This window comes from Brassica oleracea, chromosome C3 (assembly GCF_000695525.1).
Source record: "Brassica oleracea var. oleracea cultivar TO1000 chromosome C3, BOL, whole genome shotgun sequence".
NCBI classification, from domain to species: Eukaryota; Viridiplantae; Streptophyta; class Magnoliopsida; order Brassicales; family Brassicaceae; genus Brassica; species Brassica oleracea.
In genome coordinates this window covers 16,917,162-16,929,371 of record NC_027750.1, presented here as the reverse complement: position 1 = coordinate 16,929,371, position 12,210 = coordinate 16,917,162, and the positions used below count along the sequence as shown (strand labels likewise).

Genomic DNA, 12,210 nt, shown 5'->3' with positions numbered 1-12,210 from the left:
AAAAAAAAATCCGAGGGAATGTTCCTCGGAATTTTCCGAGGGACTACGTTCCTCGGAAATTTCCGAGGGCCACGTTCCTCGGAAATTCCCGATGCAAATTCCGAGGAAGATTTCGTCGGAACTTCTGAGGATTGGACCATCGGAAATTTCCTCGGAATATACCGAGGAAGTCCTCCCTCGGTATATTCCGAGGAACTTTCCGACGATCTAGTGGTCCTCGGAGTTTCCTCGGAAATTCAGTTCCTCAGAATTCCGTCGGAAAATTCCGAGGGATTTCCGAGGAAAAATGAATTTCCGAGGAGTTATTTCCGACGACTTTTTTCGTCGGTATGTCGTCGGAATAGCCTTATTCCGACGACATACCGACGATTTTTTCCCTCAGTATGCCGCTGTTTTCTTGTAGTGTATCGTGATTGATTTACAATGCTCGATGATAAAAAAATAAAGTTACATATTTGAGAATTTCTAAAACCAAATAAGAAAACACTAAGTAACAGTTACAAACTCAATACTACAACAACCAAAAATCCTAAAAAGCATTGGCATAATAAAGTCGACACAACCTTGCAAGTCATTTACGCTTAACCACAGATTCTACTCGCCCTGTTAATGTGTTTAGGCCTCTCAGCCTGCAGATAACATCAAACCCAGATACCAACATATAGCCAAAACTTTTTTTCAAAAAAAAAAAAACATATAGCCAAAACTCGTGGAAACCCGAAAGAGACGAAAAGAATTGAGTTGATGTTCCACACTCCCAAACTTAGGTGTACGCATGAAAATAAATGTAGATACAACATTCAAAAAGAATGGAAACCTTTCAGTTTCAACTTTTACGTTGCCATCAAGTGTTGAAACTTCTTGGCTTATTCTTCTTGAGGAAGTTCCAAAGTGGGCAACATTGGCTCAGACTCCCATTGATGAAGTTATTGATACCGAGATGGAGATATGGATGGAACTTGAGCAAGATTAAGTTATCCCTATAGTGACTCCGACCGTTTGTGATCTAGACAATTAATTTTCATGTGATTTTTTGACGGATTAATAATTAAACGGGGTACAATCTGGGGGGTCTACGGACGACGGTTGGAGGGTTGATTAAATAATGTACGTGACGTCGTCCAGGCGTCGTTATCTGTAGCTCATATGTAGGAAGAGGGAAGATGAGGAACTTAAAAGTTTATCACTTTATCCTTTGAGTTTTAATTAAAACTGAGAGTGGGATGTAGAGTCACATCATAGACGTGCGGCCTCAAAGCGATGGAGCTTGTTAATCAATCCACCTTAAAATACTAAAACCAGGATAAAGACGGAGAAAAGATAAGAGGCGAGGATGACGACTGAAACATCAACTCATGCTGAAGTTAGGAAGCTAAGCTCTGCGTGGCTTTTTCCCTTCACGCACATCATCCGTGGGTGGTTCATTGGTAGTGGTGGAGTCAACAAAAACAGCTTCATCAGATTGGATAGGTGGATCAGCATCACCTCCTTCAACAATCCCAAGACGATCACTCGCACCAGTGTTCTTAGAGGCTTCACCGGTAATCTCACCAGATCGCTTACTTGACACTGCTCCAGCTCGTGGCATGTCTTCACCAGGTTGATTGTTACTTCTCTGGAGAAACAAAAAAAAAAAGTAAAGTAGCTAACAGGAAAGAAGTTTCTGTTCAGTACAGTTGAATTAATGGTTGTAAGTGTGCTTACTTGTTCAGCGAAGCTTGGTAGTGGTGGACGCTGATGCTTTTCAAATATGTGGGAGATGGTGAATGACTGATGCTTTGAAGTGAAGTTGAACTCAGTGAGCTTCAGCTGGAAAGTGAAGGTTCTGTTCTCTAACTTAGTTGGGCATTGTGGAAGTTAGCGTGTAAAGCAGTAGACTGTAAACGTCAACGGAAAGAGAAATTCGAGATAGTAAGCTCAAGAAAACTGTTAACATGAGTTTACAAACAGAGTCACATTGAAAAAGAAACATAATCAACCAACAATTTGTAAATTAATATGAACATGAGTTAAGAACACTTTGAACATGAGTTTAGTTTAAGAACAATATGAACATAATTTTCCACTCAAAAAACTTGGTTGCTGTTGAGAGAGAGTAAAGCTTCCTGTCTCTGGACTCGAGGTATATGGATGAAGCAAGCCACCCCTAAATATGCTTTCATAGCATGGTTAGCAGCTCGGGATAGATTATCGACTTTGGATAGGATCGCTAAATGGAGCCAAGGTATTGTTACCACTTGTGTGCTTTGTAACTCAGGCACTGAATCGAGAAACCATATTTTCTTTGAGTGCTGTTACTCTGCTCAAATATGGGAAAAGGCGGTCAAAGGCATTATGGGAAGCTCTTATACCAAAGTCTGGTCTGAGATTATGGAGCTCATTATAGACAGAAACAAGGAGAAGAAGTGGCTGTTCTGCATACGTTATGCGTTTCAGTTAGTGCTTTATGTAGTGTGGAGGGAACGCAATAAGGTGAGGCATGGGGATAAGTTGCTCCCATTAACCGTGGTGCAGAAAATGATAGATAAAAGGATCATAAACAAAATCAGTGTATTGAGAAGGAAAGGGATCAAGGGAATGGATGAGATGATGCAATTTTGGTTTTCTACTAGATTTGCAAATGTTTAAATTGTCTTTTGGAGGTTAAAGTCCTATAGTAAACAGTATGCACTAGTTGTAAAAATGATTTTTTCTGTGAATAAATTTAGCATTCATTCAAAAAAAAAAAGAACATTATTTTCAAAAAATGAATCATCTTAATTAAGATGAAAGTTTTAGAACACCTAACAAAGATCTAAATTCAAAACCTTGATAGAGATTACACGCCCGGATAATTCAACTTAAATATGAACATGAATTGAAGAAAATGATGAACATAAGTTTTTAAATAAATACCTTAGAATCCAGTAAAGAGCATATCCACGCCTCATCTCCCCACAGCTTTTTGACGTTTCTGGCTAAACAGAACCGGAGCAACCGTGCTTGAACTGTGGATAAGCATCGACCGAACTTCAGATCTGAAAAGAAAATCGATGAATTAGTCATTTCAGAGAAAAAAAAATTCTTAATCGTTTCCAAGAATTCAGATGATGATGTTATAAGGAAAGTAAGGTTCACCTTTTATAGGATTAGAAGACACCGCCTTACATAGGAATAAGGTGCATTCAATAATAGATCGTGCTCATAAAGGGGTGATGAAGTTAAGAGCACGATAAAGATGATGAATCAATTAGAAGAAAATTTTCATTTATATAAAGAGAAGACAGAACACCAGATCGAAGATTCATAGAACCATGATTAACAGACAGAACGTCAGATCAAAGATTCATAGAACCATGATTAACGCGGATTGAAGAAAACGAAACTCCATAGATGTATCAGAGAAATCGAAGAAGAAAACTGTTCGTTTCATAGTAGAAGAAGACGTCAAAACCCTAAAAATCCTGCGGTTGGTGTTGGGCTCAATCACTGAGTAAAGCCCACTAAATTATGAGAAACACATAGCCCAATTTAACGTTAATGAAACGGTGAGTACGGCTAAAAAGGACACGTGTCACAACGTCTCCTATTACTGACGTGTAATCCGACGTGGAGGGCCCAGGATGGAGAAAACTGTTCATCAAACCTGATAACAATGTTTGAAAACCTGTGTCTGACACAATAAAATCCCAACACATAAACTTCAACAAAACTTCATAAATCCAAATTCATCAAACAACGAAAATGATTTTCATAGTTGAAAGGTCGAACTTGGAACAAAATCATGAGAATATGAAAAGATCAACTCTCATCCATTGCGTCGTTTGATTGCGATGAAACCGAGTCCTCGAGTGCCTCTAGGAATGAGATAACTGTGAACTTATCTACAATAAGAGTGAAAACTGTATTTATAAAAATGAAACAAAAAGCTTTTGGAAATTCTATTGTAAGAGCCAGACTCACATTTACTTGGGTCGATGCCGAACTGAGTCAAATCTATCTGTCCTGTGCGAAGTACCTAGAGCGAGAGTAAATTGGAGTCAGAATATCAAGCCAAGAACGCAAACAACATTGTCACAGAGAGGCTTACATAGGTAAATGCATCTACTTGTTGACGAAAAGGAGGGCTCTGTAACAACTCCAGTATATCTTCTGCCCTACAGTGACCCTGTCAAAGTCCTTGGATTAGTCCAGTGCATGAACATTGTTATTAGCCTAGGCAGCTTATGACTCGGCAACAACAGTTGACCTCAGTGAGCTAACAGATTGAAAGGAAGTTGGGGCCACTCTGAATTTGTCTATGGTATCAAATATAAAAGAAATTACTTGGTGTGAATTCTATTATTCTGTCTCCCCAATCAAAGCTATTCCACTCTCAAACAACAACACCATCAGATAGATATAAAGCTCTCCTTTCACCCCATAAAAATTTTTAATCCCACCCCTAAATCATTTCATAATCTAGAGACCCTCTGTGCCTATTACTTCCCCTAAATTTACAACTTGACTCGGTTGCTTCTATCACACATTTAAAAGAGAGAAAGAACTTGCAAGTCCATGTAAATACTCATCTTCATCAAATATATAAAACACTGACGCCCAGCACATACCTCAGGTAAATGCGAAGACAATCGTTCTTGTACCGGTAGCATCTCAAGCAATGGCGTAATCAACTCGGGCTTCAGGATATCCCCTAATACTAGGCCTTCGGAAGATGAAACATGAGGACGATGTGGTAAACATTGAATAAACAGAATACCTAAAATTGTAAATATTCACCTTCGTCTTCATCTTCAGTGATACCTAAAATAATATCAACGTACCTGAATGAGTATATAAGAGGGAAACCAGAAAAGCTTATTGAAAGGGAGTACCAAGCGGTTGAGAATTTTACCTGCAGGACCAGAAGAGAGGTTGTTCAGAATTCTTTGCAGGTCTGCCAGCTTAACTGGTCCAGACGATGATGACACATCACTCACCTCTGTAGACACATTTGGTATAACCAAGTTTCCAGCTCTATGAAGGATAAATAAGTTAACAACATTTGCAGCAAAGATAATAGCGTTCTTACAACACCAAATATAGCATATTCCTTGATAACATACTTTATATCATAATCATGGAGAAGGAGATAGCTTTTTTTTTCTTTTTTTTTGTCATAAGAGAAGGAGATAAGCTTTTGATAGCGAAATTTGTCGACCCCTTGTCGAGAGAAACAATAATCCGCAAAGTGTAGTCACAAGTAAAATGCAACATAAGAAAAACAGTAGGAAAATATCTGTTTCACGAAGATAAAATGGCTATGCAAAACTAAGAGTTTGACATAATCAGTACCTGGATGAAACATCGTCTTCTGCAATCTCTTCCACTTCCTCCGGGATAGCAACGGCATCTCCTTCACCAAACTCTGGTGAACAGAAACTTTATTAGATTTTATTCAATACTGTCCTGCTATCACATTGAGTGCTTGCATTATCAGGGGCATATGTTATACCCAGAGAGATGGCAAAAACATTTTCAGGCTCATATGCGAATTAATGCAGAGTCCTAGACTGTTTGAAACAAGATAGGAATGTTACGTACCTAGTGGTTGATTAAGGTACTGATTGACCGCAGAGCATATGTCTGCATCACCTTCAGCTCTCGGCTCCTGCAAAATTAGTTACAAAAAGAATTCCCAGAAACAAATAAGATCAAAGATCAGCAAGGCATCAAGATGAAATTGATTAGGTCACAAACATATCATGTATAAAGATTTAAAAAAAAAAAAGCACCTGTAACCATAAGAATAACTTGCGGTCATCACTGTTGAACTTCAGAATGTACACCCTGTCTGATGATTGATTAACCTAAACAGAAAACAAGTTGTGGGAAATTAGAACATCAAAAATGCTAGCAACTTAAATAGAACGGGCATACCTTTTCAAATATCGCTTCATCAGGGAAAACAATTTGATCCTACAAATGGTATCGTCAAGGAGAAAACACTGTAATTGGAGCACAACTGGTAGCAACAATTAATAAGTCTCTGAATTTGTTTTATTTCAGGCAATAAAAGAGAGTTCCTCAAAGGAACAAGTTGTTTGGCTCAGGACACAAATCCACTGGCCTAGCAAAGACTTGAAATTTGAATAACCTTTGAATCCATTTATTATTATTATTATTTTAAAAGTGGAAAGGATACATCTTCTACCGCATTCAGGGTTCGATCAAGCCACTGGAAATGAACCAGTCCCTCCTCGCCCTGAAAGAGAGAAGAGAGAAGAGATCAGATTAATTGTAACCAGTAACGTGCCACTGGAACAAGTGAATAAGTGTGTGTGTGGGGGGACATTACTCTAGCAATGCGGACAAGTCCTTTTCGTGCATCAGGGACAACCCTTGTTCCCTGCAAAGACATCTTACCAGCACGAAACTCAAGCATGATTTCCTGCCAAAGAAACACAAAATATGATAAGAGGGGCTCTTTTTTTAAAAAAAATTTACACACTAAAAAGTTAGCTGTTGCAACTTTTATATTCAACAATCTGAGTAAATTTGTACAAGTTACCTGCACCACGGGAAAAGCTTCACTTGAACTCATATCACCGACTCTCTCTCTCTCTTTCTACTGCAAAATAATATTTCAGTACACGGAGAAATCACAATCCTGCTCTTCGATAAAACTAATCGCTAGAGCCAGGTTCTTCTACTTGCACTTTGTAGGAGAGAATACAAATTTAATAATATAGAAAGCAGATCTGAAAGCGAGTCCTTAGATACTGATGGAAGAACAAAACCCTAGGCACAAATCTTAAGCAGATTAGATTAATACCTTCTCACAAGAAAGTTCGCTAGGAACGGATTTAGCTGATAATCGATCTCTCGGCTTTTCTTTCGATTTGCTTCGTCTCTTCCTTTTAACCCTTTTTTTTTTTTTTTATGTTTCCTCCGATTCCTTCCTTCCTGTTTGTTTACGCTTTAATCTTGTTATTATATAAAGCTCTGTTTTTTTAATTCCTAATTAACTTGGACATGTATTAATTAAAAATTTAAGATTTTGATATGTGTTAAAATATATTATTCAAATATTTTTTGTTTAAGTTTCAAAACAGATTTAGAAAAGGATAATTATTATTACAAAAAAAATATTCTTTTATGGTTTCTTATTAAAATTTTACAAAAGGAAAATTGCTCTTATATAATCTTTGATAATTATATTTTAGGAAATTCTCCAAGGTAACCATATTTAAGTTTTTATCTTAAACTAGTCTCTCAAATTAAAAAAGAGAAAATGATTAAGATAGCACTAAAAAAGTTTTTTTCACAAATATAGTTTTTAAGAATAAAAATGACCAAAATATTATTTAATGTTTTATCAAAAGAGATAAATATATACTTATACCCCAATGGTAAAATAATTTAGACATTAGGGTTTAGAGTTAAGGGATGGAGTTTAGGATTTAGGGTTTAGGGTTTAGGATTTACGGTTTAGGGTTTAGAGTTTAGGACTTAGGGTTTAGAGTTAAAGTTTTAGGGTTTAGAGCTGGAGAGTTGGGTTCTGGGGATAAGATTTCAAATTTTGAAAAATAAAAAAAAATTAAATTTTTCAAAAGATAAAATGCTATTTTAATTATTTTAGTTTTTGAAGGCTATTTTGTGACATAAACTTAGAAATGTGTTATTTTGGAGATTTGCATTAAAAATCAGAAATATAATCTTCGTTGATAAATCAAAAGACAATAATACCGCTAACCATTAATATAGCTAAAAGCAAACAAATTTTTTTAAAAAAAAAGACTCGTCGAGATTCTCTTTCTCTCGACATCAAATCATGAAGAAAGTGAGCTATGAAGAAAGTTATTTATTTGAGTCGCGAAAAAAGTTTACTAGTTGTTCTTCTAGAAATCTCGTGGCCTTGATTTTTGGTAAGAAATTTTGAATCCCGATGTCACATAGCAACATAAACATCAAAAACCCAAGAAAGGCTATTTTGTTTCTTTTTGCCTCCTACATATTAGAAATGTACTTTTCATGGTCATCTATGTGTTATTTGACTTGTTGTATTCATTTCTTGGTTTTAGCTTACTTCTTTCAATATCACATGCATCTAGTTATACATAAGGCTTGATAACAAGTGTTCATTCACTCACACAATATATCAGCAAGTTATTGAGTGATAGTGTTAGTGTAAATAATAAATGCATCACATGTTTAATGGTTGTTTGATGTGAGAGAGTAGTGGTGGATGATGTAGAACTCATCTCTAAGTTTCTTGTTTGTTATACTTGGTTTGTTCATTCTTATTTTGATAAATAATTTTGGTTTGTGAGGTACCATAACTGAATCATGTTGTGGAACACAAGAGGTATGATTCAACTCTTGATATTCCAAGGCTTTTGATCTAGATATTACACACTAAATCAGAGAAACCAAAGCTAAATATTACACACCAGCAATCTTCAAATCTTGACAAGACTTAAGAGAAGAAATAAACATGTTTTTAAACTGAAAAGATAATGATTGCATTACTTAGTTTCGACCAGAATATAAAGACAACAAGGAGACAAGGTCTTGTACATGCACAAGACCTTTGAGAAATACAAAACCACTTAAAACGCATATCTCTCACACCTAAGTACAACATAGGACATGTTGTAAATAAAACATTACATAAAAATACTTAGATTAAAAACATAAGACTTAGATAACTAAAATGAACCAACAATGAACATATGGTTAAGGATTGTGGCCTCATTAAAAACCTAACTTGAAAAATCCAGTGGGACAAAACTAAGTTAGGGAAAAAGAGCACACACAAGTGTTTATCAGCTGGTTGGATAAAACTCTGCAAAGGGGAAGGCTTAGTGATTGAAAATTAGGCCGGCATTTTTCATAAATAGACTTGAGCATTCTAGTGACAACTTCTTTGATCTAGCACGAGTTATTGGACCTTATGGAATGGCTAAGACATCATCATTGTTGATCTCTTTTTTAATTGGTTCATGTTGCATTCTCATGATCACATCATCCCTTCTCTCTCTCTTGAAAAGGATTTTTCCTCAAATCTGGATCATCTGCAACAAAAGGAGCCAAATCAGAAACATTAAAACTATCACTAACATCATACTTACTTTGCAGATCGAGTTTATAGACATTGTTGTTGATTATGTGCATGACTGTCAAAGGACCATCAATCCTTGGCATTAGCTTTGATTTCCTCTCATTTGGAAACCTCTCATTTCTCAAATGGACCCAAACTTGATCACCCACATCAAAGACCATCTGCCCTTGTTAGCTTGTCTAACATACTGCTTGGTTTTCTCCTCCAAGTTCCTTCTAGCTTCAGTATGAATATGTTTCACCATTTATGCCTTCTTTTTTCCATCAACATTAATTCTTTCACTCAAAAGTAAAGGCATTATTTCCAAAGGTGAGATGGGATTGAATCCTTAAACAATCTCAAATGGTGAAAACTTAGAAACATATTGCATAGCATGATTATAACAATTCAGCATGTGGCAAACATTCTTCTCAAGATTTCAATTTCATTTTAAGCATGTTAAGGCCCAAACACAACTAAAACTCCCGTATACAATTTTAATTCTAATTTTCTTTTTAAAATGTCTGTTTTAAACACACAAGTAAAGAGAAATTACAAATTACCAAATAAATAAACAAATAACATTTTTTTTAAAAAGAACAAACAACTACAAAATTTAGGATAATGAGTATTATTTTAAAATAAAACAACAACAAATAAACTACATAAAATCGACTACTCTGCTACAACAACAAATACATAACTCTAAACACAATCAATAACCACAATTCATCACCCCACCCCATCTTATTAAAACACAAATCTTGGCAAAACAACAAATAATATAGAGCAACAACTGCATACCCGACTCCACGCTTTCGTGGGGTTACACCCTTGGTTAGTAAAAATATCATAGTTTCAATGTTATTAGATTATAAAAAAAAAATTCTGTAGAACGAAACAAAATCACCAGAGCCAAGAACCGGTAAATTTAAGCTCTGGGAAAGTTTGAGAGAAAGGAGAGAGCAAATTAGATGTTTAGTCAAGAAAACATATACTAATAAGAAAACAAAAGCATTTGAGGAAAAGTGATGCAATGAGGTCCATACACGTCTGATTTAGCTGTAATGCTGGTACGTCCAAAGGAAACACACCGTCCAACCACATCACTACTTAACAACTACGAAATTTCCAATCTTAGTTTCCCTTTTCATATTATTAATTATATTCACTAAAAAACTTTATTTAAAAGAGAAAGAAAAGAAAAAAAAAAAGGTGAATTTGCCAACTTGTTCTTTCTTTTGTTTCACATTGCAACTTATTCATATACTCGACAGCGACGAAGAGGAATCCCCAAAAGAAACCGAAAAAAAATATCTCTCTCTTTTGCAATCAATCATTCAAGTCAAGCAGAAGAAGAAGCATCTCACACTTTGGGTTTCTCTTGCAGACTTTTAAGGGTTTTGTTTGATCCGAAGAATCTAATGTTGCTGTGGAACCAGATTCTCGCTTTCGCTTCGGTTTGCTCTTTGTGACCTGAATCGTCTATTATCTCTTTTTCTGAAAAAAATATCAGATGAGAAGTTCTGGGTTGCTTCTTCTCAACTTCCTCTTCTTCAGTCCGATTTTGACAGGTTCAATCCGATTTCAATAAAAAGATTATTTTATTTACTTTGGGTGCTCATGCCCTTGTCTCTCTCCAGGGCTTGAAGCAAAAGGAGCATTCGTGGGAACTTACGGGATAAACTATGGAAGGATTGCTGATAACATCCCCTCGCCGGATAAAGTAGTCTTACTTCTAAAGCAAGCTAAAATCCGGAACGTGCGTATATACGACGCCGACCACACTGTCCTCCAAGCTTTCAGCGGCACTGGTTTAGACCTTGTGGTCGGTCTCCCAAATGGCTTCTTGAAAGAGATGAGCTCGAACGCTGATCACGCCCTCACTTGGGTCAAAGACAATGTTCAGTCTTTCTTGCCAAACACCCGGATCCGTGGCATCGCCGTAGGAAACGAAGTTCTCGGAGGCGGCGACTCCGAGCTCTCCGGAGCCTTGCTAGGCGCGGCCAAGAACGTCTACAACGCGCTGAAGAAGATGAATCTGGAGGAGACGGTGCAGATCACCACGGCTCATTCGCAGGCCGTGTTTGCTGACTCGTACCCGCCGTCTTCCTGTGTCTTCAAGGAGAACGTTGTTCAGTTCATGAAGCCTCTCCTGGAGTTCTTTGATCAGATTGGCTCTCCTTTCTGTTTGAACGCTTACCCCTTTTTGGCATACACTTATAACCCCACTCAGATCGATATCAACTACGCTCTTTTCAAGCCGACTGAAGGGATCTACGACCCCAAAACCAATCTGCGGTATGATAACATGCTTGACGCACAGATTGACGCCGCCTACATGGCCCTGGAAGATGCTGGCTTCAAGGAGATGGAGGTCATGATTACTGAAACGGGGTGGGCTTCTAAAGGCGATTCGGATGAACCAGCTGCCACTCCTGAGAACGCCAGGACTTATAACTATAACCTCAGGAAGAGGCTTGCAAAGAAGAAAGGGACTCCTCTTAGGCCCAAAAAGGTGCTCAAAGCATACATCTTCGCCTTGTTCAATGAAAATTCTAAACCGGGGAAAAGTTCAGAGACCCACTTTGGACTTTATAAGCCTGACGGAACCATATCTTATGATATCGGATTCAACAGCCTAAAGTCAGATGCGCCCTTTTCATCGTCAATGGTATGATGAATAATACGCTGATTATGTATGGTATCATCTTTGAGTCTTATATTTATTAGTCTCTTCTCTTCTGTGTTTTGTTGCAGCTAGCTTCTTGCTATGTGGCATTAGTCATCTCTATCTCGGTTTTCCTCGTGATGATATAACTGCTGAAATTGTGTATGAGATTCGACGATTGGATCCTCGGGTTTTTTTCATATTACTACTAGGAGTGAGAGGCTCACGAAATGCTAGGAGCACAGAAGCTCTCATATATAATATTATTATATCAAATCAAATCTTATGTATACATAAATTTGGCTCTCTGCTTAGATTAAAAGGATAATGAATATTTTTGTTTCTTACGATCTAGAATTAATAAACTCTGATTTGATGCTATGCAGCCCAAATGCTACAAACAAAACAAAGCATATAATCATTTATAATGGTGCGCAAAGATAAATAAAAAAAAATAGGTAGAAATTTAGTAAGTTGA

General features: G+C 36.9%; 3 protein-coding genes across 4 annotated transcripts; 1 reads left to right on the top strand and 2 right to left on the bottom strand.

Moving 5' to 3' along the window:
• Positions 1-741: 741 nt before the first annotated feature.
• Positions 742-3,520, bottom strand: LOC106327989. Its single transcript, XM_013766329.1, has 4 exons — positions 3,118-3,520; positions 2,896-3,017; positions 1,705-1,825; positions 742-1,615 (listed from the first exon to the last, which is right to left on the bottom strand). The coding sequence occupies exons 2-4, from the start codon at positions 2,928-2,930 to the stop codon at positions 1,373-1,375; spliced, it is 399 nt and encodes a 132-aa protein (XP_013621783.1). The 5' UTR covers positions 2,931-3,017; positions 3,118-3,520; the 3' UTR covers positions 742-1,372.
• Positions 3,521-3,615: 95 nt separating this feature from the next.
• LOC106327987 (26S proteasome regulatory subunit RPN13) lies at positions 3,616-6,926 on the bottom strand. 2 transcript variants are annotated; one of them, XM_013766327.1, is made up of 14 exons: positions 6,794-6,926; positions 6,530-6,589; positions 6,317-6,409; positions 6,164-6,223; positions 5,899-5,937; positions 5,754-5,828; positions 5,563-5,629; positions 5,314-5,386; positions 4,874-4,995; positions 4,759-4,782; positions 4,590-4,684; positions 4,070-4,147; positions 3,943-3,997; positions 3,616-3,863 (listed from the first exon to the last, which is right to left on the bottom strand). In XM_013766327.1, exons 2-14 carry the CDS (start codon positions 6,560-6,562, stop codon positions 3,781-3,783), a joined length of 897 nt encoding a protein of 298 aa, XP_013621781.1. In that variant the 5' UTR covers positions 6,563-6,589; positions 6,794-6,926; the 3' UTR covers positions 3,616-3,780. The 2 variants fall into 2 exon arrangements, with proteins under 2 accessions (XP_013621781.1, XP_013621782.1); XM_013766328.1 differs by having other exon boundaries at positions 6,530-6,586; positions 6,794-6,913.
• A 3,364-nt stretch (positions 6,927-10,290) lies between these two features.
• Positions 10,291-12,038, top strand: LOC106328032 (glucan endo-1,3-beta-glucosidase 11). Its single transcript, XM_013766388.1, has 3 exons — positions 10,291-10,635; positions 10,705-11,735; positions 11,822-12,038. The coding sequence occupies exons 1-3, from the start codon at positions 10,578-10,580 to the stop codon at positions 11,879-11,881; spliced, it is 1,149 nt and encodes a 382-aa protein (XP_013621842.1). The 5' UTR covers positions 10,291-10,577; the 3' UTR covers positions 11,882-12,038.
• Positions 12,039-12,210: the final 172 nt, after the last annotated feature.

Excerpts from the sequence above, each read along its gene's own strand:
- LOC106328032 (XM_013766388.1), top strand. The coding sequence starts at position 10,578 with ATGAGAAGTTCTGGGTTGCTTCTTCTCAACTTCCTCTTCTTCAGTCCG. Across the intron at positions 10,636-10,704 it reads CTTCAGTCCGATTTTGACAG|GGCTTGAAGCAAAAGGAGCA; the intron begins GTTCAATCCGAT and ends GTCTCTCTCCAG. Across the intron at positions 11,736-11,821 it reads CGCCCTTTTCATCGTCAATG|CTAGCTTCTTGCTATGTGGC; the intron begins GTATGATGAATA and ends GTTTTGTTGCAG.
- LOC106327987 (XM_013766327.1), bottom strand. The coding sequence starts at position 6,562 with ATGAGTTCAAGTGAAGCTTTTCCCGTGGTGCAG. Across the intron at positions 5,387-5,562 it reads GTACCTTAATCAACCACTAG|AGTTTGGTGAAGGAGATGCC; the intron begins GTACGTAACATT and ends TCTGTTCACCAG. Across the intron at positions 4,148-4,589 it reads TGTCTTCGCATTTACCTGAG|GGTCACTGTAGGGCAGAAGA; the intron begins GTATGTGCTGGG and ends GGACTTTGACAG.
- LOC106327989 (XM_013766329.1), bottom strand. The coding sequence starts at position 2,930 with ATGAGGCGTGGATATGCTCTTTACTGGATTCTAAG. Across the intron at positions 1,826-2,895 it reads GCTCTTTACTGGATTCTAAG|AACCTTCACTTTCCAGCTGA; the intron begins GTATTTATTTAA and ends GTTAGAGAACAG. Across the intron at positions 1,616-1,704 it reads TACCAAGCTTCGCTGAACAA|AGAAGTAACAATCAACCTGG; the intron begins GTAAGCACACTT and ends TTGTTTCTCCAG.